This window comes from Melozone crissalis, unplaced genomic scaffold (assembly GCF_028551555.1).
Source record: "Melozone crissalis strain CALT ecotype California unplaced genomic scaffold, PUWL_Pcris_2 ptg000287l_1, whole genome shotgun sequence".
NCBI lineage: Eukaryota > Metazoa > Chordata > Aves > Passeriformes > Passerellidae > Melozone > Melozone crissalis.
In genome coordinates, this window is record NW_026536040.1 from 223607 (window position 1) to 250385 (window position 26779).

The 26779-nt window shown below is 38.1% G+C and overlaps 1 protein-coding gene across 1 annotated transcript in view; it reads left to right on the forward strand.

Moving 5' to 3' along the window:
* Positions 1-26779, forward strand: part of LOC128949766 (inositol polyphosphate 4-phosphatase type II-like) — a 198326-nt gene that overhangs the window by 81796 nt on the left and 89751 nt on the right. The window contains exons 3-4 of the mRNA XM_054294622.1: positions 19412-19462; positions 22580-22659. Of these exons, the coding sequence (XP_054150597.1) occupies positions 19412-19462; positions 22580-22659 (131 nt within the window). The remainder of the gene's footprint in view (positions 1-19411; positions 19463-22579; positions 22660-26779) is intronic.

Consider the following 26779-nt stretch of genomic DNA (forward strand, 5'->3'; position numbering starts at 1 on the left):
TGCATGTGGTCCTGTCAAAATCTCAGCAGCATAAATGTGAATGAGCACTATCAACAGCAACAATTGTGGGCCCAAGGTTTCAGTGTGCAAAGCAGTTACTGCATTCAGCAGAGCATCAGCTGCTTTGTAGTGTTCTGGCAATTTGTGGTGTCTGAGATGTCCTTTCACCTTGAATTTATTACTTTTAGGTGAGATCTTGGGTTATAACCAAGGATTCACTGACACAGGGAGACATTGGTTATGTTTCTATTTATTCTTTTTTTGGTGGTTTTTTTCACCATTCTTCAGTGATGAGAATTCAGTGCATTTTGTTCCCCCTCCCTTCTGTCCTCCCTTCCCACCTCACCCTCCACCACCCTCCTGAGTTCTTCTCATTGCAATCATGGTATTTTTAAAGCAAGAATAGTTGAATACTTTTAGAGTACCATGCAGCTGTTGATCTTTATTCTTGCAGGCTTATCATCCTTAAATCCCTTGCTGTATACACAGTCTCACTAACGTCAACGAAATTCAGAGGTCTCTCACTGGAGAGGAAGTAGAGGAATGTATTTCGTCTGCAAGTTGCTAAGCAGACATGTTGTCACACACATCAGGAATAGTAAGTAAGCAGAACATTTCTAGCATATGTATTCTTGTGAGATAAAATGAAGGTTTTGAGTGTGTCTATGTTATATGTTAGTCTGACTTGATATCTGCCTTGACAACCCTTTCTGGTGGAATCTGAAATCATTTTACTTCATGTATCTCACTGTTGCCTATGGTTGTCTACATTGCTCAGCTTTTTGGTTCTAAGGCAAGACCGTGGGCATTTGTTACTGTATTTTTAGTGAAAGAAAGAAAATTTCTAGATCTCTCCGTGGAGTAGAAGTCTGGGTCTTTTAGCAAAAACAAATTGTGCAGGTGTAAGTGTCTTAGAAATTGGTCTCTACTATTTCCATCAAAATCTGGCAGCAGCAGTTGGAGCAGCATTGTATCACAGCGCTTCAGGGTTTTTTTCCCTACTTTACAGAAGTTTTACTGGGTGTATTAGAAGTGCATCCAGAGTTACAAGCTATTTCCTTTCATTGCAACAGCATCTACACTGTGAGTAGTTGTGTGTAGGTATGTTTTGTCTTAAAATGCAGATCCATGAGTTTGTGTTGGAAAAATAATTTCTCTGTTGAGAACCCTTCAGACAGGTTTGTTTGCTTCTGAACAGAAGGTCTGTGTCATGAGGGACAAATGTGATTTTTTGCCTGTAGAAGGCAGCGGTTAGTATGTTTTTGAGATCCTTGGAAGGCTTGGATTTTGGCACACAGCTGCCTCAGCGAAATCGAACACTGAGGTCTTTGATTGTTATAGCTGTAGATTCTCATTGCCTCTGTTCCTGCTGAATAACTTGGCAGCTTTTCAAAAAGAAGTAATTGCTAGACTCTTGCTAAAGAAATTATCTCTGAACGTGGAAGCTCTGGATGGTTACTGCCCAATTATTGCTACCCTGTTTTGAAATAACGTCATCCCTGTGAGACAAGGAAGGTTCTGAATAATTAGCTGGGTCCAAATGGCTTTCAGGCTTGGGTATGACAGAAGACTGTCTTTGCAGTATAAATTAAAGTATAGGCACATAGACCCAATTTCATTGAGAGGCTTCCCGAGAGACTTTTCTCTCTGACCCAAAATAGTCATGTCCAAAGTTTCATTGCCCATTAAGACGACCTTGGCATTATCAGCCTGCAGTCCTCTCGTGGTGAATAACTCTGTCTGGACTTAGAATTAGCCCTGTACAGAGTATTTGATAGTAGGGCAGGGATGTATTCCTTTTCTCTACTGCTTTCTGAAGTTCCTTAGGCAGCATCTCAGTGGCCCCTGGAAAAGGCTCCTCTCGGAGGGACCACAGGGCCTGAAGTGTTCATGTCTGTTCTCAGGCAGGCGAAACTCATAATGAGCAGGGTATTCAGTATGAAGACAAAAAGCCTGTTGACTCCAGTGGCATAAACTCCACAGGAATAGGACACTGGCATTCTTAACATCTGAACTATTGTTCCTCATAATCCATGAGCTATCTTTTGAAGGAGTTGAAGAGACGGTAACAAGAAGTGAAGGGGTGTTATGCAGTTTGAAAAAGCAAAGCATTATTTGCCCTGGGTTTGGTTTGTTTCCCCCCTTTTCCTGCCAGTTCATTTTTTTTTCCAGATTTGCAGTTTGGTTTCCCTGCTAGGTGTGCAGCCTGTTCTGTATGCTCAGCATGGACCACGCTGTTTATTTGATGTTTCTGAAACTCCTAGATGAAGCTGCTTTTAGAGTTACCTGATTTTTTTTCACTTTTATTTTAAGACAAATTGGATGTAACCATTGACTACAGGTGTCTATATGTGATGAATTTTGCAAGTATTTTTCTTAATATCTTAAAAACATGTTCAGAGAATATCAAATTGTCTAGTGTGCTTGCCTATACCAAAATAGTGATTCAAGTACTTTATTTCATTTTATTGTGGTTGCTCATTTATGTGATGTATTCATGTCTTGTTCAGGATTAGCCCTGCAACATATGAGAAAAAGCCTTCAATACTTTATTAAAATAATTTAATTTTTCAATGAAATATGTAAGTTGGCTTTTCCAAAGAAGGAAACGTTGTCATTACCATTAAACTAATGTAATAATATTGCATTATTATTAGCAGTTATTTTAAGCAGATCATCACTTTATCTTAAATTAGCCTCTCCTGTTACTGTGAGGCCATTCACTTCTAATAACACCTCACCTTCCTGAAGAACACAGTGGTTAATGGGGACGTTTGGTTTGGCTCATATTTCTAAAATGCTTTCATTTTCTTGTCCTCCATGAAATTTAAACTGTTCTAAAAGCTGATATTAGACAAAGTACCCTTTAAATGTTTGAAATAAAATTCCAAGAATGTTCACCTGGTGTGTTTGATTTCCCTTGAATTAGGTTTGGTTTGGTTTGATTGGGAGATACTTTTAGGGGGGAAAGGGACTGTTTCTGTCAAGATCCTTGGCCTGATAGTGCTTTAAACCTCGTAGGCCTAGCTGGCTGGATGAGTCAGAATTTCCATGTGGTGTAACTGCTGGAGCTTGAGCTGGCTCGGAGTTTGCGGGCAGGGTGCTGCTTGCAGCCTGGAATGTAGGTTAGTGTCTCAGCCACAGTGGCATTTGCAGGAGACAGGGCTAGGATTCTAAAAGGTGCATGTCCTTACATGAAGGTTTCTACATTCATTTCTGGAAGGCAGCTTAAGTTGTTTCCTTTAATCTCTTACTCCTCCTCCTGGTTTTCAGAGCAGTAAGGAGGTCACATATAGGTGGATTATTTTCTAAGCTAGGTGTAAAGACTGGAGTTTGTACCCAAGAGCAGAGTGTGCTGCTTAGTGCTCTTTTTCCTGTGTGCTGCTTCTAGAGTCAATATTAACAAAGTCCTATGAAAAATGAAAACAGTCTATGATAAAACAATGAATAGCATTGAAGGTCTGCTGCATGTTAATAGAGCAGTTCGTATTCATGCAGGAGGAATTTGTATACCTGTATTTAGAGACATGCAGTCTTAGAAAAGATGCTACTTTTTGAGGTATAGTTTCTTCAAGATGTTTAAAGGAAAAGGCTGGAATGTAGGCTACGGTATCAGGTATCTTTATTTACATTTTTTGTTTGTTTGTTTGTGTTTTCCTCTTTCTAAATCTAGATAGTCCTTGTTACTGCTGATCAAGTTCACTGTCTCTCCTTAACCTTTCAGTTTTTAGGGAAGGGAGCTGAAGTAGTGCTTGTGTTGCTACATTTGATTAGCTTCAGATCCAGAGCTGGAAATGTACGAGTTCTGTTAATAAATCCTTTTCTCTAGTGTCTCTCTGGAAGTTGAAGTGATGTGTGACTGCAGGATTTCCCTGGTGATATCACTTCAAACACAGAGTTGTTTGCAACATGTACTGAGTGCTCCCACGTCTTTCTTCTGAGGGTTCTGTTAAAAGTGTTACTGTTCACATAACTCTGAAAATTTCTTGCTAATGAAAATTTTCTTTGCAGTAAATGTACATGAAAATTTACCTACTTTCAGCTCCAGAACTTGTATTTGAATCCAGTCTTTTCAGATATAATGGGATTCTTAATCAGTCTGTCCTTATTTGGAACTGAAAGGAAATTTGTTGAAAAAAGCAAAGAGAAAAAGGGAAGAGTAGATTCCTCACTGATCTTCATGGAAATTGTTAAATTTGCCATGAACTTTTTATGTTGCTCATGGTGCTTGCTGCTGTAGTTCCCTTCTGTTAATTTCAGAAAGTTGAAGAGTCAGGTCAGTAGCAAATGAAACCAGTTCTGCTGACAAACTTACAGATTTCTGAAAAGTGCCCTAAAAAATAACAGTTTCTTTTCAATGGCTTTATGATTTGTGGCATCCTCTGTTTCACGGTCCTACCTTGTTTGTCTTTTAAAGCACAACACATCATACCCTTGAACAAAAGGGAGATTTCTGACATAAATTTCACTGAATATTTTTCATTCAGTTGGCTGCTGCAAAGGCAGTTGATTCTTATATAATTTTCATTCACCTGTAGAATTAGATTTATGTAATTTGTGATAGGCTCTGCTGCATGTCACTATTTGTTACTTTTTTACCTTTTAGCATGGATTTACCACAGCAGTGCAAAGAAAAAAGGCAGTTTATCCTGCATGACAAAGTTACTCCCCTAACACACAGAGTTTGCACGTAACCTACTAAGACTGTAGATGTTACTATTTATGTGCTGTATAGCCTTTGGGGAAATCATAGCTTATACACTGGGCTGGAAAAAGACTGAAAGGTCTGGAATGGGACTGGATTGTCTAAGGTGCTTTTTAAGAAGGAAACATGAGTTTTTAATGTTTTTTCATTTTTTTCCTTCATGTTAGAACTTCTGCTGTAGCTGAAGAGTATGTTAACTCTTATGGGTAGATTTTATAAAGGTATTCTGATGGGAGATACTTATACACCTGGAGATGTCAATGGGCTGCTCAATGGATTTGAATCAAATTAGACATCCAATTTCCCATTTTTTTTAGGTATTTGAGATACTTTTTTTTTTTTTTTTTTAGCCCCATGTATCTCCTCAGGCACTTTTAAAACTGCTTGAAGAAATGTGTCAGCACCATTTTCAGACTCCGTGTGCATTTGAAAAATGTGACCCTGACTTCTCCAGAGTGGTGCCCAACAGAGCATCTCTGTTAGAATGCAGAGTTCAGCCTACCTACACAAAGCAGTATGCTCCATTAACTTCAGAGAGGAAGACCAAGCACCTTTCCAAGAATTCATTAATCAGGGGTCTGGATGAAACACATTCCTGGGAGTCAAAAAACAAACACATTTTGCTTCCCTCTCCATCCTTTTTTAGTGAAAAAACTTAGCAATAAAACTCTTAAACTGAAATATGAACGTGTGTTCATTACTCCTGTTCTTACAGTCACAGGAAGGTCCATGAAGGCTGTGATGCCTTTTGCTTCTAAATCTTTGTTATAAAGGACCACTGGAAAGGAAAGTAAGTGTTTAGAACAGCAACAAGAATGCATTTAGGAAATTTCAGCTCTGTCAGCAAGTCCTTTCTGAAATTCCTATTCTCTTGCAGGGTTTTTTGTCAAAGAAGATTTTGATACAGGGACCTCTTATTCTGACAGTGTGAATATATGTAATGCTTATTATTTTTAAAATTAATTTTAAAAGTAATTGGTTTGAGGTGCTTGAGTGTGATGGTTTGGTTTGGAAGAGGTTCTTCGGCTGGGTTAGTTTTGTGGGGGGTTTTGTTATTTGGGTTTTTTTATTGTTCATTTTAAGTAATTAGCGAGAATAGGGTAAGGAGGAATGAGGAAGGTTGTGTTGGGGGCTACAGTACCGATCCTGTGCTTATGTGGATGTATGTAATTAGCACAACAATACTGTCACTATTTTAAGCAAGGCAATGCTCTTACTCTTTTACACACCTCAGGACAAAACAGGAATTTTGGGTGCTTTGAGCCTCTGCCACTGAATCCAGGCCAGGTGGTTAAAACTGTGCCAGATTCATAGCTGAGTGTGTCTGCTGTGGCCCAGAATAGCAGTCATGGTCCCCAGGGCAGTGCAAGCATAGCAGCAGTCATGGAGTGCCCAAAAGAATTCAAGAGGAGTACAGCCCAAAGGGAATTTGCAATTTTTCAATTACATTTGAAGATATGGTCATTTGGAAGATAGGATTCAGTTAGGTTGAAAACTAATCTTTTCTGAAAGAAAAATAATTATGCTGAGTCACAAGGGGATCTCTTGTTTAAATTATTTTGGTATTATTCAGTCTTTAAACAGTGACTTGTATCTATTTTTATCTATTTGCATTTGGATGCAAGGAAGTTCACTTTTTCTAGTAAGGTTCTGCCACTTTTCTTGTCACTAGTTCTAAATAGAGGGATGCTGAGAAACTTAGACCTGCTTGGAGTCTTTAATACACTGCTATCTGTCTGGTTTGGGTGTCCCCACGTGCTGTGGCATAGTGTTTGGGATGTTCCAAAAGCTTCAGTTCTTTGCTTTTGGTTAAAGACTACCCCAGCTTTTAGACTCTACTGATATTAGCCATCTGCATTCTAACTAAGTAGAAAAGTTGAGTTTCTTCCTTGGGATGCCAGGGGGCTACCAGCGGCTTTAGAATTTATTTTCCATCCTGGTGCAACAACTTGTTTGCGCATAATTTTTTCACCTCTTCCCCAAACCAGCGTGCATTCCACTGCCAAAGGCAGTTCCTGACTCCAGTGAGGAGTTCTGAAGCAGTATTATTCATGCCCCTTGTGAAAGTATCACTCGTGGAGAGGAATGGTTTTAGTTTTCTGCAGGTAAATTCCTCATAAGTAATTCATTTTATCTCTGGGGGTCTTGGGCTGTGGGAGAAGGCAAAGTTACTCATTTCAGCCCAAACTCTTTTGTGTGGTGAATTCTGACCAGAATGGAGGAAGAGTGCCATAATTTAAAACAGTTTCTGAACAGCTAAACCAAGTAAAAAACCTATAGTGTGTTTCTTTTTTCCTTCTTTTTCTTTCACAAAGGTATATAAATACACAGCAATCAAGGTAATAGAAACAGATTTTTTTCTTTTAATGCTTTTGTAGCTAGAGTTCATCTGTCTACCTGAAATGAATAGGGATCCAAAGCTTTTCCATAGCTTCTTGGTTTATTAACCCTTTTTTGCAGCTGCAGATACACTGGAGTGAGTTCCATGGAATATTACTGTGTGTGATGGTCAGGAATGTGATTTGAGCTGGCATTTCGTTTAGTTACCCGACTGAGCTGCCTTTAACTTAAATGTTACTGTGTGTAACCTTTGCTGAAATATTTTGTGTTGTCCTGCTTGGCTGCCAGTCAGCCTCTGGGGGCTTCACCCTGACTATTCACTGCAGCTTGTTTTCACTTATTTTGAGTATGGTGGTGTTGCTTGTTTTAATATGCAAACAAGTGGAGAGGTTTTTTGTTTGTTTCTTTAAAATTTGAAATGTGGGTGTCAGGTTTTTCTGATCTACTGATCTACTGTTGTACAGAAATTACTGAAGTTTGCAGGAGCATGAGACCGTTTATGAATAATTTTCTTTCATATATGGAGAGAGCAAATCTTATTCTCAGAAAATAAAGAGCAGGAAAGTCAGGAGTAGATAACCGAACAGTTGTTTAGTGCAGTCTAATGTGTGTGTGTCTCCTCATGGAAAGTGGTGTATATTAAAATATTTGTACAAGAAAAAATTTCTGTGAAATCCTATTATAAATGCTAGTAGATCACACCCAGGAATATATTTGCCAATGTTACGGTAAGGATTAAAAGAAAGTTAAAAGACATGTAAGTGAAAGTTAAAAGACATGTATGCGAACTTTGATAATTTTGAATTTGAAACTTTGCAGATGGAGTTTGTTAAGGCCTTAATATAAAAAGGCTGTGAATGTGGGAGTTTAGAAAAGCAGAGATGACTTTCCTTTGTGATGCAAACTTGGTGGCCAGTGAGCTGGTTGCTCCGAGTCAAGCACAGAGCCTAGTTTGATTTGTGGTTACTAACAAAAGAATAAGATATACAGAGAAAAGAGTAAAACCCTTTTCTGGGTTCAGCGTGACCATGCCGACTCCTGGTGTCTGGAACCAGTGAATGTGCTGCACTGGCCCCGTGCCACGGGGCAGCCTTTATCTGTGCCCTGCAGGCACGAGGAATTATACTGCCACATGATTCATGGGTTGCCAACAGAGCAGGATTTATACAGAATGCATTGGAGCTGTTTATTATCAGCACAGGATGTGGGAAATTTAGGGGAGAAAAAAAGGGAGAGGAAGAAATACTGCTGTTAATACAATTGAGCTGCATAACTGGAAGTGGCTTTTGTCGTTGCTTTGCTATATGGAGGCAGTGCTGGAAGCAAACTGAGCATCTGCTCAGGAAGTTTGGTGTTCTTAAACGATGTTCACCAGGCACTGGTGCTTATCTTTACAGAGAAATATGCAAGACAAAATGGAAGCCAGCCTACAGACGTTCTTTCCTGGAAAGTGTAGTTTGCTGGGATGACACTGTGCTTATGTCTTTGGTGAAATGGAACAAGAACAGTAGCTCTGCCCTTGAGAGATCTTTAGCATCCACAACACAGTAGATGAACAAAAAGGTTAAACCTTGAATAATTCTTTGTCATTTGAAGATCACTTTTTAGCAGGGAAAAAAAAATATCTTCCAGACTTCACTTGGATTTGTGGGGTTATGGTAGCTATAGTACTGGCAGGAGCTCTCTTGTGTGTAGGCAGGTGAAGTGCATGATTGTAAAATGATCATCAATACATGGCAAACCAGAAGAACCAACAGGAATTTTTTGGCCGTGAGACTAATAATACTTCTCATGATGCTGACATTTCCAGTTGCTGCTTCTTAATGTTGTCTTTGGAAGAACCAAGTTTCTGTGATTATATGTTATGGATAACTGGTATGGTATTTTTAAGTAGAAACTGAAGTTAGGAGTAAAATGGGTTCTGTCATTTGGAAGAACTTGGAAGAGACATGTGCCAAAAAGTAGTCCTTCAGCAGCTGTGTGCCTTTTCCCAAGGCTTCTACCAGCTGTGTTCACAAATAAAACTTAAAAAGAGGGAATGGTAATTTTTTTAAATGAAGGCATTTATTTGCATGAGTTTCCTTTTTATGTCCATAAAATAAAAAAGAGTAACCAACTTAACTTTTGTTTCATATGCCAGTGGTAAAACGTCATAATGACTTACATGAAAAGGAAACTTCTGCAGCAAACTTTATTATCAAATTCTTGGTAGTGAAGAATGGAAAAGAGTAGAAGTTTGGCCTACCAGCAAAGAGAAGTTTCTGATCATGGGAGTCCAGGAATCCTGGAAGGATGCTTATGACATGTGATCCATCCTGGTGCTGTCCAGGTTGAGGTGTTAAATACCAGCTTTCCTCAGCAGGGCTTTGTAGATCACTGTGTTCAGCTCACTGTTAGGCAGGAAAAGCAATTCTCTCTTCCAGGAGAGAAATATCTCAGGAGAAAATACGCCTGGGTTGGCACATGGCTTTTGAAGAAAAGAAGGGTCTGGGTGCTGAGTGCTGTGCAGTCTGACTTCCCTCTGACAGAGGCTGAAAATGTCATTCTTTGTCCTGTTGTGAGTCATGGTGAGGAATTAAGGGAAGTGCTGCCTCAGGAAGGACGTGTTTCACTGTGGCAGCATGGAAGGAATTGCTGTGTGCTAAGGACAAAGATGCTAGGTAGAAAATAAATTAACAGTTGAATTAAATTGGGGTAGGGGAAACAAAAACTACCATGACAGAAACGAGAGGACAGGTGGAGCAGAGAATTGATGTCCTGGCTCCAGCATCTTAGGTCCTCCATTCTGCAGGACAAAGGCATTTAGTTTTACATAGACATGGATGGCTTTTATGAGATGAATATTGACCAGAAAACAGCTTCCATAAATGTCTAGCTTTTGAGCTTGCTATTTCACACAATCAACCTTCCTGCAGAGGTCTGCAAGTCTGTCACTCTTGTGTTTGCAAAACGTTCTTCATGGGCTTCATTCAAGGGCTCTTGGTTTATTCTTACATGCACAAGGGAAAAGGGAAGTATTGTTAACTCAGACCCTCAGACCAACCTTGAGAATTCTTGGCGTTTTTGAGGACCTTCACATGCCCTGAAACTGTCCCTCTCAAGGTATTTGCAATTGTGGATTGCTCAAAGGTTTGTGGTAGAGAGTGGTACATAAATCACTGCCTTTCTGTGCCATGAGATTTGTGTGGAAGGAGGAGAATTTTAAGCTGCAGTCTTTAAATCACACCTGTCATGCACACTTTGTTAATCCTAACATAATCTTGAGCTGAAGCCTCACATGAAATTTAGATCAGTGCTGGGCCTTCCTTTTAAAAGAATGCTCAGCTATTATTTTTAAATGTGTGCTTTCAAGTCCAAGCATGTTTTAGTTTTTGCAGGGAATGATTACTGAAGATCATTAATGTGGGTTTTATTCCACTCTGATCTTTTCAAAACCAAAAGATAGACTTCAATAAAGAGCATTTTATTAATGGCTCTCTGATGAGGTCTGTGCTGATAGCTTTGGAGTTAAGGTTCTTGCAGCAGTATTAAATTAGGTATTATTTCAAGATCTTTAGTGCTTAAAGCTGAGCAGAGTGACTTAATGAAATCACAGACTGCAACAAAAAGAAATTATTCTCGTTTAGGCCATGTCTATTGAAGGTGCATAAATAAACAATTGGTATACTTTGGTTTAACTGCCCATTTTCGTTCTTGTACATCTGAATAAAGATGGTTTTTAATGGTGCTAATATTTATGTGCAAATAGAGGAAATTGTAGCGAATTCTAGGAGATGTGTATGGAAATACTTATTGTGATTTTGCTGGTGTTTGGTTCTTTTTAAAGTTAAATTATTAGCTTCTTAGATTTTAAAAATATTTTTTTGATTTGCTAGCCAAAATATTGAAAAGCATTTTGAGCCTTTTTATTCTTTCCTTTGTGAAATAAGCTAGAAGTGACAAAATTAATTTTGGCCAACTTTATGGAAGTTTTAAAGATGGAGAGAAGACTCAGGATTAATTTCAAAATAATTCTGATGATACTGGTACTGTACAAAATAATGACTAAGTTGGGGCATATATGTGAGAATGGGATTTTTCTGTCTTCAGAAAGATGTGATAAACTTTTATATGGGGTGTTTCAAATGATGTGTGTGAAACAGACACTGTCTGTCTCCCTTTAAGGTTAGACTCTCTACTCATCTCCAGTGTTCATTGACCTCATTACATCCTCATGTTTTGTTTGTCATTTTTCAGTGTGGCTGTTGCTGTTGTGGATGAGGACTTGGACTCTTTATTTGTGGTATGACAAATAAAAGTCATAAATCTGTGTGTAGGAGGTGTTTTGGGTTGTGTTTTTGGGGTTGTATTTTTGGGGTTTGATTCTGAATTAACTTGGACAATTCAGCTGCTGGATATGGCTTTTTTAACATTGGAAATTGAATGGGTTTTATTAGAAAACTGGGCACGTGACCCTTGGCATTCATGCTAGCTTAGTTAATATCTTGAAATGTTTCCTGGAATTAATTAGATAAAAATGAATGCATTTTTATCTAATGGAGTTTTGTCTTGCTTTTGATTTTTGTCAGAAGGACCCATCTGTAAGATGGTTGAGTTGGAGGACTCCTTTTGGAGGGCTTTTCCAACACTGATGATTCTATGATTCCACCATAATAGTAATATTGGATGCAATGTGGGTCTGCAATAATTTACGGAGAATTTATGGCATGAGTTGTGCGATGTTCTGTGAATACAACATTATTTCACATATAAGCTCTTCCTTGTTGCATATATCTTTTTCCCTTTTAGTTGAGTTGTGGAAGGGGAAGCCTTTAAACATTAATTTTCCAGAACTACCATTATCCTGCCAGCACATGGGATGCTGTGCTATTGGGGATGCTATATCACCAGCTGTCCTCAGGCTGAGGAGGTTACCATATTTTCACATGTAAAGTTACTGTTCATATCATCCATCATGTGTTAAAATGGTTTTCTTTTACAAATAATGACTCCCTTTGTCAGGGAAGGAGGTTCTGCTCCATGTGGAAGGAGTGAAGCTGCTCTGTACTTGGCTGAATTATGATACCTACAACTTGTGGCCTGTGGCCTTATGATACATGAGGCCACCAACACATTTTTGGAAGCACAGACTATGTGGTTTATTAAACTGATAGAATCTCTCACTGTTTTTCAGAAGTCCCTCCTCAAGATGTTGCATTATCTGTAGTGACCCATTTCAAGTTATGTATATTTAGATTTGTCTACGGCAAAATGTATCTGTTCCTTTCACTTTATTTAGAGAGAAATCAACTCTGTCATCTAATTTAGATTACATAAAATCCTTGCTGTGGAAATGTGCACGTGCTTTTTTCAACCCCTATTCTTGCGGTATGATGGAGAAAACACAGAAATTTTCAGAAGCACGAGCTTTCTTTAGTTCCTGAAGGAACCTTGGGCCAAGAAAAAAGTGCCTGTTTCCATCTTACATCAGCTTGTCTGATAACAGATCCTATCTTTCCCAGAAAACAATGTCATGCTGAATTTCCAAATAAGAAGATGCAATATAAAAAGGAAGAAAGAATCTGTAAGTAATTTCTAGAAATAGAAGTGTGGTGGTCAAATTTCAGACCTAAGCAGCTTTGCCAACAATATTGTTCCTAATAGATCCTTTTATTTGCAGAAAAAGCATCACTGAAACAGTTCCCCAAAAAAAGGCCACTTTTCAGGTTCTGAAAAAACTCTTATTTTGTTTTTTCTAAGCAGTGAAAATATTGAAATATATTTGGCTCTCTGAGCCTTAGCATCTTTCTGCATTAATTCTGAAAGAGGCAAAATGATTGCTTAAAAACATACACCTAATGTCTTTATTCACACCTTGTGCTTCGTAAGAATCAGAGTTTAATTACTTATCTCAGGCAGCTGTGACTATGAACTTTCCTGAGCCTGCTTATCAGTCTGAAAGTAGGGAGCTCATTTCTTACCTGGTTTTAAGTAACATCTCTGCAAGAGCTTGATCATGCTTGCAGAAGAGGATTACCATGTCTTGCAGATTGCAGTTGTGCTTTAAAAAAAGTAGAATTGACGCTGTAGAGGAGGGAAAGGGTTTATCTTTGTGTGGCAGTCAGGCACAATGACGCACACTCTGGTGAGGAAAGCTGCTCTTCCTGTGAAATGGTTTGGAGAGCAAAATCACGTGTGTTTAATGGGGATGTAGCCATGAATACAGTATCACTGATGGGAAAATGAACTTCTCTTCACACAAACCTGTGTCTGGTACAGGAGAGAGAAGGTGCTGTGTGAAAACTGCTTTTTACCTTCGCTTGTAGGCACAAAGTTTCTTTTGGGTTGCTGCATAGTGAAATAGTCCCACAGAGATACTTGTTCCCAGTGATACCTCCTCCTTCCTTTAAAACAGAAACTAATTTAGATTGTGGGACAGATGACACATTTGTCTGGAAACTTCTTCCAAAGCCAGCAGTGAATTTATTTGATAAATAAATAAATAAAACTCCTTTCAGTTTCTCATCTCAGAAGACAGGGAGCAAAGGGCAGAGCACTAGCAAAAACTATTTAAAGATAGCTGATCAGGAGGTTATGGGTTTTAGTGTTTGTGTACTTAAGAATTTAATTCTTGCTATGCAGGTTTAACTGTTTTAACCCAAGAAAAAATGCTTTCTCAAATGAAAAAAAACAATTGTACATTTTTTCTTTTTAGATAGCTTTAGAAATGTTTATATTTGGGTAGTTGGGAGTGTTTATATTTGGATAGCTGGCAACATTTATTTTCCCAGGATCTTCTGGAGGCTCTTTAGAGAAAATTCCTTGCTCCCCTCAAGCGCGGATTGTTAGAAATGTGGACGGAGCATGTGGGAGCCCTGGACAGAGCAGTAATTCTCATGAATTCTCATGCTGCTTTTCCACAGGCTGGAAGGGACATTCACTATGGAAGTGCAGCTATAATCTTGCTAGAACAGACTTTTGTGAATAAATAGATCCTGTCTATGAAGGCAAAAAAAACCAGAGCTTGTAGGAAGCCCCAAATATTTTCCTACTCCCTCTCATCTGTCTAAAATACACCTTCTGCCACAGTAAATCTGATGAGCAATTTTACCCCTAATTCTGTAAAGGAGAAGTGAAATCCTATCCATTAGGTAATGCTAGCACCAGACCTCAGCCTCAGCTGTTTTTTAAACATTATCACAAACTGTCAGGAGAAGAAAAGAAAAATCCTTCTTGGCAAATATAATTTTCTTTGCTTTTGTGGATGTTTGTGCGAGAGTCCTTCAGCTTCTATGTGTTAGAGAAAAGTTTGGTGTGTGCAGAAATTTCCCTTAGTTCTCCTAAAAAAAAAGTGTTTGCCAGCTGGAACAATGCAAACAGGATGAAATAAAGTAGACTCTCAGTACATGCCTCTGTGCTTTTCTAATAACATGAAGTTTTTTGGGTGAACAAAGACTTAATACATCAGAAACAAATGGTGTGAAGGAAAAAAAAAGGTAAATTAGTTGTTCAAAGTGTGACATAGGACTGGAGCAGATGATGTGATTTGGGGAATGCAGAGCTTATGGTATGACAGTGTACTGGAAAAGATTGGCTTATTATCCTAACAAAATGAAGTACAAGAGGGCATATGATTCCTTTCTCATTGATTCATCAGGAGACCAGTATGAGGAACAGAAAAGAATTACTTATCTAAGACACCATGTTGGCAGAAGAGCAAAGGAGTATAAACTTGCCATGAATAATGATGGGCTGTAGATTAGGAAAGGACTCTGAGCTATCATTGCAATCCTGTGTTTTGAATGACCTTCCAGTCAGAAGAGAGGCAGAGGAAATAGGAAATTAAAATAATTTCAATGTGTAGTTAGAAAGTGTTCACTTTAGAATCTAAAAATTTATGTTAAAAAGTTACCATAAAACATGGAGTGGGGGATAAAATCTTCACTGTTTTTTGGGGGTGATCTTAAAACCACTGTTTGCTTCTATATTTGGTTAGTTTGGTACCTCACATGAAAATAACTCTTTCAAAATATTGAACTCAAGGCCCCCAGCTGGAAATGCACTTAGGTCTTCTTGGCAGAGGGATAATACAAGCTCCTCAAGGGAACTTTGGAGGTTCATGGACTGCTCCAGCAAGTTAAATTCTGAGTTCTTCATTTCAGCTTCTGCCATGAGTCAGAAGACAGGGGTATTTTGTGTGGAGTCTTGAAGGGTCTGGACTTGTTTAAGGCAGCAAGACTTTTTTTCTGTGTTTAATATGTGAATAATCTTTTGTCACTTGAGTAGATGTTGCAATCTGGTAAGGAACTGGAACACTTGGATATACCTCTAAAAAATGAATAAAATCAATCTTGTTTCTTGTAACTGGTTCGTCAGTGGAAATGGCATCATGCTTAATTTATACTAAGATTTCTTACTGCAGCTTCTATGGTAATAGATGCAAATTATGAAACGTGGACTTTAGCATATTCAAAAAAGGCTGTTTATTCGGTAAATCAAAATATAGGATTTCAGTTTATTTTGTCAGATATTCACAGTCAAATTTTAAATTTTGCTGAAGTTTTGAGGCAGAAGATCATGTTCTGGAAATTTTGTTATGCCATTGAGCTCATCTGATCACTCCAGTAATACTTGCTTTAATTCATGTTGTCTGCCATACACTGAAGCGAGGTGGAGCTGACCTGAGTGTTCATCAGACAACTGTAGGAGCTTTTTACCAGCTTGGGCTTGCATCCTCTCAAGTTTCCTATTTCCTTCATCGCACTAGAGTGAGTATTTTTTGGGATATAATTTGTCAGAACATCTGGATTTCTTTGGCTGCCATTAGCTGCTGCCTTGTTTGGACTGTGGAGTCTGTCTCGGGGATTTTTGAATAGTGCCATTGCAGTGACTAGGCTGAGGTGTTTGGATCTGGGAACACAGGTCCCCATTGCCTGCTCCATGTAAATGAAGAGCCAGAAGAGCTTAGGAATGCTCCAGCTGTAGCTTGCTGACAGAAGCCAGAATTTGCTTTTTGTGAATTTTATTTCACAGTGGAAGAAAGCTGGAAAGAGGAGGCACCGCAAGCACTTTGAAGGGTATTTTTACTCTTCAAATTTTGCAGATTGTTCCCAGCATAAAACAGACTTCAACAGGTTCATTCCTGGGAATTATTATGGGGAGGAGGCAAGGCTAACTGGCTGATTGTAACAGCTACAGACTTAAATGTGATTTTCTGCTCTATTTCATTAAAATTATAACTGACCAAATGCTTAGAATATTCAGTACCTATTAAGACTTTAGAAGGCTACTTTGCATCATTGGGCTTTGTTCAAAAAAGCCTGAAAAATGGCAGAAAAAGCCTGTGGCTCATTAGCTTGCTACCAGTGGTCATGGATTGCAAAAATTCAACTGCTTAAAAAAACCCCAGTGGGTCTGTGCCAGTCAGCACTCATCACTGTGGGGCACTGGGATGCCTGAGTGTCCCTGTCACAGTTATACACGTTTTTCTTTGTCACTTTTTATCTGTGGCATAACCTTACGTGACAAAGCTTTCTCTGCAGAAAAAATGCTGTTTCAAATTGGTTAAAAAAATTGAATCCAGTCTCACGCTGTGTGCTGTGTTAAGAAGGTAAATAAACTCTTCCTTCCTTCCATTTTTTTCGTTGCATATACTAAAAACATATTAAAATTATTTAGATTTATGTTAAACTCAGTCTTTGCTTGGGGGATCTCGTGATTCTTCTCTCGTGCCATATCAGTTGCTATACAGCAAGTGATAGGGGCATACATATTTTCCCTACTATCTGTAGTAGGAAATATATATATATATATATATATACACACACAGGCACATATATATATATATATATATATATATATATATATAAAAATATTTTGTAAGTTTAAACTAATTAATATATAATAAAAATCATGCAGTTATTATGCAATGTTGCAGTAATTTGATAAATCTTATATTCCCTTTATTAGTTTTCATCTTTAATGAAGTTTTAACATTTATTAGTTTCGCTGCCTATCAGGTTTTCCATTGGAACTGTAGAATCCCGCAATACCACGTGCATGTCCATTTTGAAAAGATTTTCTCTTTTGTTTTATATGGACTGTAGGAAAAACTGATTGGTTTTGTGGCAGAACCCCATAACAGTTTTGGCATTTTAGGCTCACCCAGCACAAACACACAAAGCTGCAATTTGTTTGACTGGGAAATTCCAGGGAGTCGTAACTCCTGGACTCTGATGTGTTTGGCATTGAAAACTAACTCTACTCTTGTGCATCTTTCACTTGCACGAACCTTCATCACACTGCCCTTTTCCCAGTGGGTTCACAGGCCTCCACTGTGGTGTAAAAAGGTAACTGTGTTGTTCTACACACAAAATTACAGGAATGGATAGATGCCAAAACCTTTGCTGCATTTAGTCCAGGTCACAAGCTGTGTTTCTTGTGTGCCTTTGTGATCTCTTTGTGTCACAAAGGTAAAGCAGTAGTGGTGCTATTCCCTGCAGGCATGGGCTTACCCCGGTTGTGAATGACCTCCCCACTCAGAGGTTTGCATTTTGCACAGGAAAACCTAGAGAGAGTAATGGGAAAACTGAAATTCTAACAGAGTAGTGGAGGTTTGGGAATAAAATCTGACTTTCTGTTTGCTTTTAGATTTTATAGTTGTTCTGGATGGGGCCAGAGGGGAAAAGTTGATTTATGACGTGGTTTTAAAAAGTGTGGCAGTTTGTTTAATCAAGAAATGCGCTGGGAGGATATTTGACCTGTCAAATCCTCTGTATTTATCTCCCATTTTTTCTCTTCCATTTTGTGGACTGGGACTAAAACTGACTCGTTTCTTATGTTTTATAAGTTTTTATGAGCTGACCTGATGTTTATAATGAGGCCTGTGTGAACACCCCATAATGATACCCCAGTAATTGCAGCATTCAGAGAGTTTGTTCGGGAACTCAACCAACAGACAGCCTGATAGTGTTCAGCCTGTACCACCCATGTATGTATTTACATACACATATGTGGCTTCTCTTTTGATAAATGTCAAATAGTAAAACTGCTTCCGAAATTGCAGATATTTGCACACACTTGGATCAAGGCACTAGATTTAATTTCAAACAAAATATACTTTGGGAAGAAGAGAGGTACGGTCTAATGTACAGTCTAATTTAAAGGGGTTAAAACCCAATGAAAACAAATAAACATAGCTGAACCAAAAAGTATTGCAAAATGCAGCAGAAGTTTTTTCTGTATTTTAAGTCCATTTGAAATTCAGGAATATGCTTTTATTATATGGAAGACTCTAGGTTAGTCAGGTGTTGACATCCCTTTCTGCTCCTGTGTTGGGTCAGAAAAGCTGAAATATGTTCTCCTGAATTGATATTTTATCCAGCAAAAGAAGGAATTAATATTCTTTGATTCTAAATTAATGTTGAATTTCCTTGATTTCAGTATGTGTAAAAGAAACATTAGCTTTCTCTTGCTGTGAAATACAACGTAGTCTCATATAAAAACACATACACTGTTAAAAATATGAACTGCTGTTGGGTTACAAATACGTAAGTAAATTATGAAAAGGAGTGTTAATTCTTACATTATTAGTTTATTTCTCTTGAATAAATAGCCATAATAATAATTAGAAAATATAAATACCTCAGTTGTTGGGCCAGATGTCACTTCTTTGAGGCTGGCACATAGAGCAGCTTTTTAGCATCTTAAAATGACACAGCATTTTTGGTTTGGTGTTGATACTCCATCTTTCTTTTAAGAAACAGATTGCTCTAAGTTATTTCCTCAGCTTCAAAAGGGAAAGATGGGTATCACCAACAAGAAAATGCCAGTAATTTCATTTTCATTCAGGGCGTGAAGCATTTAAAGGTTAATTTTAGATAAAAATATCATGATTGAACATTTTATACTAGCTTTCTGTAGATTTCCAAATGCTTTGGAGTTGCTAATGTATTAGTGTGGAAAATCGAAATGTAAAATTGCATCCATATGAGGACTCCCACAGATTTCTAAAGTATGCTGTCCCTTAATAAATTAATTATAGCATTTTTTTTACTATCTCCAGGCTTTTGTGGAAAAATCAAAGTTCTCACTGTAGGAAATCAAGGGATAAGAGCTGGCTGAGAAAAGCTGTGGTTCTGCTTTGTCAAGTCTTTGTGGTAGCCTTTATATTGGTGCTTTATAACAACATGTATTTAGAATAACAAACAGACAATTAAATTATCTTTACATTAAAGGAGTGTTTCTTTTTGTGCACTAAGTTGCAGCTAGAATAGAAGAATTGAGGGTCACTTTTGAGGGCATGGGAAAAAAAATGAGTCTTTTGCAGAGAGATTTACAGAAGGAGTTTGATTATTTCTTGCCTTTTTTTCCCCTCCCTTCTCTCAGGTCCACACCAGTGTCCTACCTGACCACAAGGAACCAAGAGCAGATGTTGGGGTAAGAAATCATTTTCAGTAATTGATTTTTTTTTTTTCCATCTCATTGGAAGGCACTAACACTCAGTGCTCAACAGGAGCTGAAAAGCTTTTTTAATAGCGAAAGTTTTTGGTGGAATGAATAAAATAATCAAGGCAGGAGTGGCAGTCTCATGGATTGATGTCATCCCATTCACATCTTTTTGAAAACCTCTTTCAACTGAAGCTATCCTGAGACCAGCATAACCCTGTAAAGTCCTTGCTAATATCAAGCAAGCAGTCTGGATGGGAAGTCATTTTCTGAGAGGGCTAAAACCTCATGGATAATATGGGCCCCTGGTGGGAGTGGGAAAGGTTGGTCCTGCTCGAGCTGAGTAGAAGAACAAAGCTCACCTGGTGCAGGTGTCAGATCTGTCTGCAAATATGGAAAATGCCTGGAGGCTTCAATTTTTTAGCCTAAGGGTTTGACTTTTCTGCCTTACAAGGGCTTCCTTGGCATGGTTTTCAAGACTTCAGCTAGTGTTTGAAAAACCTGTAGCTTGGCAGCAAGTTCAATCTTAGTGAAATAATCAGTGTGTTTTAGCTTTCCATATAGCTATTATAGAGACTTTTCTCTTTGGCTAGTTGAGATTATTCATCAAACTACTCAAGGCGAGTGTCTTTAGATTTGTGTCTGGAACACTAGCAAAATTCCGAAGGAGCATTACTCTGCGATTAGGATTACAGCACAAATTTTGTTCTAAAGCCTACTTTTCAAGCCTTTCCAAGTCATGTGGGCAAAGTTAAATTGGTTTGTAGACTGCCAGTTCAGGCCCCAGGGTGGACTATTGGTATCTGAATCAGTATAGAAAAAGTATTCTCCAGTTTGATATTAGACCCCTTGAACATTAGCATAACTCTCTTAATTTGGGTCATGGGATCATTTGAAATTTTATTTGATTTTGCACATAGCTCTGTGCTGTCAAGCAAAGAATTTCTTTTTTTCTAAATAAGCATATGAATATGAAACAGAGAACTAAGTAGAACATTTTAAGCCGATAAAATCATTCACCTTTAATTTCATGACACAGAAGAAGTAGATCTGATGCTCAGACATGTTTAGTGGGTACAATGACCAAAGCTCTTTGGCTTTATGAGAGAGCAGTGTAGTTGTCTCTTGGCCCTGGTCACTTGAGGATTCTGACTTAGGATTCTTAAATATATTTATGGTTCTATTTTGCTGCAGAAAGAAGCCCCAGGTGACCAAACCTTATATCAGTTTCATTCCAAATAGCCCTCTTCCCCTTTCCAAGCGGTCAGGTTTCAAATACAAACACTCAAATGTCATGAAATGCCAGAATAAAGGCTGCTGTGGAGAGACAGTGCTGTGGAATGCGTTCTTGCAGCATGGAGAAGGATATGCTCTTGGAAGAAGATGAATAATCTGGGCTAAGTGTGTGTGACCACAGAGTTTTAGTGTGGAAACACTCTCACACTGACTCATCCAAAGGAAGACAGAACCACCTGTGTGTTCACTCCAGCAAGGCTGTGCATCACCATGTGTTGCACCTGGATGTCTTTTTTTGTAGAAGTGCCTTTAATTTTGGCATTGAAAACTAACTGTGCTCTTTGCTTGTGTGGCTGTGTTATTTTTCTTCCTTTCTTCCTGTTCATCGCTTCCCAAATTCAATGTTTTTCCAGCCTGCCCTAGACACTCGTGTCCTTGTTCCATTGCTGCTTACATGCTGCTTAGGAAATCTAAGGCTGTGCCATTTATGGGAACAAGCCTTACCTCATGACTCAGTTTATTGAACTGCAGACATGCAGTTTGCAGTTTACTAACTGCACTGTGGGTGCTTGCCCAATTTCAGAGTTGGTGTTTGAACTGTACGTTGTGTATGGAAGAAAACTTATCTTAGTGTAAAGCTTTATTGTTTGCATTCAAGCACACAACATCCTGCTGGCTTTCCTGAAAGAAAGCAGGCTGAAGGTTTGTTTGTTTTTTTACCAGAGAAGTAACTCTTCTCAGCAGTGACAAATTCTTTTCTGTTTTCCTTGAAGAGAACATTGCTCTCTGTAGGCAGCCTCTGTTGACTCAGAGCAACTTGATTCTTCTTTCATTTGTATAGCCAAGAATGTATATAATTTAGCCTGGAATTCTAATTTGCCATTCCAACAGTAAACTTAGTGTTATGTAAGAAAAACCAAACTTTGTGCCCTTCTTATTTTTTTTTGCTAAAAATTAAACATAATGTCATGATCTTCTTACAATTTATTTAGAGCAAGTGATGTTGTGTTGTACATTTGAAAGATAAATTGGTAGAAGATGGCTGTTAGTTTCTTGCCCATTGTTCCCAAGGCAAGAATACTACTGCTGGCCAAATTGACAAAATGGGATCTCAGCAGGATATGAGCAGAGGTTAAAAAATAGCCCAAGTGCAAGAGAAGATTTAACCCTTTTTCCTCTTTGTACTTTGTTATGCGTGAAGAGTGATTTTTATAGAAGAAAAAGATACAGTGGTGTAGCCTAATTTAACTTTAGGCATTCTAGTTACATTACCACATTTCTCTGCAATTTTAATGCAGTAAATAAGTTCACCTTACAATGGAAATAGAGGAAAACACTACTTAAAACATTGCCAAGAACTAGAGAAATAAAACATTTCTATTAATAAACTTGTGCTGAACTCAATTTAAGAATGCCTTCCTAGCACATACATTCATATTTTGAATACGTGGATGGTAGTGCCAATGGCTTGAGGAAAAACCATAACAAGAACAACTTTGGTATAACACTGAAAACTTAGCACTTCTTGTAATCCAGAAATTAGAAAAATAGGAAGGAACAGATGCAAAATGCAAATACTGGTACTGAATGAAAATCTTCCTGTGGCTGTACATCTTACAACCTGTTATTTTGTCAGGTTGTTAGACTGTTCTTAATGGAAATGAGAAAGGTTCCTGCCCATAAAACCAAAGTTTTTAACAGTTTACTGATAATCATGCTGCACAAAAAAAATTCTAGAGGATTAAGTATCAAACTGTTATATTGAAATGCAATATTTTTCTTTGTAGCAAAGAAAGATTTTCAAGTGTGTGAGCAAAAGAAATAACAAAAATGAATGAATATGTTATCTTTTCTTTCTGCTTTGATTTGTAGCGAAGCTTCCTGGGCTGTGCAACTTTTAGAGTGGGTGATCTGGTAAAGTCAAAGGAGCAGCAGTTGACCCTCACCCTCAGGTAAGTGTTGTAAATCAGGGTTTTTCTAAGTACTAACCTTTGGCATTTCTCATCCAAAGAATGGCAGCAGAGATAGGGAAGGGTCTGCAGCACGAGTCGAACAAGGAATGGCTGAGGGAGCTGGCATGTTCATCCTGCAGAAAAGGAGGCTCAGCCAGACCCTGTCACCCTCCACAGTTAACTGAAAGGCCATGTTGAGAAATGCAGGTTGGTCTCTTCTCCCAAGAGGTAGCAAGTGAGCTTCCCATGTGCCAGATTAGAAAAGCTCATTTTATACCATGATAACCTATGGAAGAATTGTAGAGAACTTGGCATAGGGAATATTCATTCAAAGTTTCCTTTAGAAAGGAGCATAAAATTGTCAGTTTTGTTTGGTGTGTGTGGTTTAAAGAATTAGCAGTGTACAGGTTTTTTTAGGCACGTTTAAAGAAGGTGGTCCTAATTATTGAAGGTGTCTCCCACATGAAAATGCTTGTGGTCTCCTGAACTCGTTGTATGCAGCTACACTGAGACTGCAGGGGGTGTGATACAGAACTCTAATCAGTGACAGGGTACAGACCTAGGTTGATGAACTCCAGCTTAGTGATCGTAAGAATCTGTTCTTACAGGAATTCAAGTTGTCTTCAGCTCTTTGGGATAAATTTGGTTTCCCTAACTGACATATTGAAAATTTGATCTGGAAGATTGTCTCCAACAGGTGGCACAGTAATTGACAGAACGGAAAGCTTCGGTTTCAGAGTAAATATTTTGTATCTCAGCCATCCAATTTGTAAGCAAAAAGTTAAGATGGAAAACTCATAAGAAATAGATGAAAAAATTGGTTTTCATTAATATTTTTAGTCTTGGTTGCCCTCTTTGTTCAGCTAACACTAAAATACAAATGTACCAATGAAATTTAATTTGCAGACACATTAAATGGTAGGGTTTAGTCAGTTGGATATTTTTTAAGAAAAACATCCTAACCTTTCAAAAGTGGGTTTGTTTTCTGGTTATGACTATTGGGCAGCAGAATGTCAGTAGAAATGATCCACATTTCTTTGATGGCAATTTAACCAGAGCAGTCTACTTATTTAAGCTTGCTTTCCTCTAATTACCCTGCAATATTAGTACCTCTCAGGAGGATAGAGGATATATCAAGGGACTTGTCAGAGCAACAAATTCTATTTAATTCTTGTTGATATTCTTTGGATAGGAGTTTATCAGGGCATGCCTGTGATTGAGATACTCCTTTGTTAGATTTAAAGTAGAGATTTAAGGACCCAGAAATAGCTCTGTGGTGTGCCCTGTAAAGATTGGTGTAATTATAGAATCTGCTTAATTTTTAACTGAGTTTTCTTTTTCTTTTCCTTTTTTTTAGTTATGTTTTTCCTTTATCTTTCTGAGGTACAATGGAACAATATAAAAGTGTTTTCAAAGGAGCATTCTTGTGTTTTTCTGTTATTTTGTGGAGAGCTGGCTTGTGTCTACAAATTCTTACTGCTGACACACAGTGCTCTACTTCCCTTTTTTTCTACCATTGTGCCCTAATAGTGATTAGGGACACAAGTTACAAAACCTCTGCAAAAGAAGTTTTTATTTTGATTGTCCTTTCTTCTCCATAAAGGTGTCCTAAACTGGTGGCTGAGTGTTTCTGGTAGATCTATGCAGTAATCATCAAAACACAAAAAGATTGATTTGCAGAATTACTTCAGTGTACACAACAGGTGTTGGGAGAGGAATTTAGTTATTAGAGATTTGGGATTGCAGTTTTCAATATGGAATTTATAAGAAGAGAGAGGTTTTCTATAGACTTGCATGTTTCATTTTGCAGTGATAACGCAATGTCACTTGCTTCCAGCTTTCTCATACAGTTGTGATGATGAAAGGCAAAAAATGGGCTGTTGAATGCAACAGAAGTATTTTTCAGTAGGAGAATGTTTCTTAATATTGAGTGTATGATACAGTGTGTCTGATGAAAAAAATAAAATCACACTTTTTTTTTTCCTTTCTAAATAAGAGCTAGGTATACTGGTTGCTAATTTAGCAATAAAAGCTGATTTTTTTTTTTTTTTTTTTTTAGAAGATTGGAGGCAAATGCCTGCTGTTCTCAGTCCATCTTGTTCACTTACTTTTCCATCACTAGCTTGTTACCTTTTTTCTCCCTGGATGCCTTGGTCAGCATTTTATGGCCAGAAGGAGTAAGGTGGGCACAGATTCCTGCTGCTCGTGGTGTTACTGGCTATCTCCTTCCCTCACATTTGGGGGAACTAATACTGACCTGGGGATCCTTAAGGACCTGGGATAGTAGAGAAATCTGTTTCAAATGCAGGTGCTCTGCTGACAGGTATCAGATGAGTGCTGATCCTTGTCCCAGGGTGCCAAAAAATATCAGCAATTTTCCATCTCCATAAGCCAGGTGGGTTTTGTCCCGTGTATGGGCTTCTTATGTTGATGCTGAGTTTATTCTCTTGGCCAGATTCCCCATCCCAACTCGCCCTAAGCAGGTTGTCAAGGTGCAGTCCTTTGTTTTGTGGGGATGTGTCTCCTCACTCATGACTGAAAGCAATTTGGTGCAGGGACCGTCTTCACTGCACCGTGTGAGTGCAGAGTGCCCTTCTCAGCTTTATTAAACTACAGCAAATAAGCTGATCTCATTCTAATGCATTGTGAAGTATCCTAAAACCAATTGATTCCTTATCTGGTGCTGTGTTGAACAGTGTGTCTGTGTGAGACTTTTTACATCTCTACAAGCAAAGGACATGAGGTGTATACATAATGTGTGTGTGTGCTCAATACTGTTAGTGCAAAGTAAAATTATGCAGGGTTTTATCCTACTAAGGTATGATCACTAAGCTTTTTTTTTTTTTCCCACTCCGTCACTTCTGTTTCTCTTTTTAAATTTTCTTTCAAATGAAATTTTAATCTCATGGTATTGCTGGAAAGTTTGAAATGCGTGTTTTCAAGTAGCTGAAGACTCTCAAGCACTGCTGGTGTTTTAAAATCAGTCTGACAGTTTTACCCTGGGCATTTACAGAGCTCTTTGTTGATTTGTATGCCTGTAGCATTCAAAAGAAACTTTGGGTTTGGATTTGTTGATTTTGTTGTTGTTGCCTTTTTCGTTAAAATGTGTCTTCGTATTTCTGTGTGGGAAGATAAGAACTGGAGAAAGGAGTGCAACTACAGTGCAACAAGTCCCACTGTTTAGTTTTATTGTGTTGCATTACCTTCTCTTACAGGTAACACCTGTAACAGATTGTAGTATTAAATATGTATTAGACCAGAACAGGAGTGATTTTGAGAAGAAAATAATAATAAAAAAATATATAAAAGTGGAATTATATCAATCACTGTTTTTAAACCCATACAAAATACATATTGCTCCTTGTGCAGGCAAACAGTGCAATGCTCGTTATCATACTGAGGCCAAGCTTTTAATAATAGCACCAAGGGAAATATTTAGGATTCTAAAGAACAGGAGACAAGGATGAGAAAGTGTAGTTAGCATTTCCATTTTACTGGAGCAACAGGCCCTGTTGGTTTGGATCAGTTCATTTGCTTGGCACTTTGATCGGAACACCTTAAGCTCCTGAAAAATTGTCAGTCTCATAACCACACACTTTGGCTTCTAAAGATATGTGATTTGCTGACATCTGCTGTATTCCCTTTCTGCTGGGGATGCTGCAGTGCATTTGTTGACAGAGCCTAGTTTGGGTGCTGGTTTGACACAAGAAGGAGCAGTCAAGCCACACGGCTGTAGCAACTCCAGAGAAAGTTCTTCATTCAGAAGGCCCTTTCAATATTATTATGTATTTCTGCTCATAATTTGGACACTGAACCCTTACTGCTTTTCTTCTGGATACTTCTTAAATTAATACAGGCTTCTTCAATTGCAAAAATATCTGGAACTGGTTCATTTTTAATAGTCTCTTTATTGTCAGTAATTAATTTGGCTTAGAGCAGATGAAGTTTTACACATGTAAAATATGAAGAATTATGTTTATTTTGCAAGGTTTTATAGAAGACCAGATTTGTGTAGTTGCAAGATGAGTGTATTCTACTGAGTGCATAGTAAAGCCTAATGGTTTTCAAGGAAGATAATTATTTAATTTGAAAGCTTGGGGGTAACTATTTTTTGAGACTT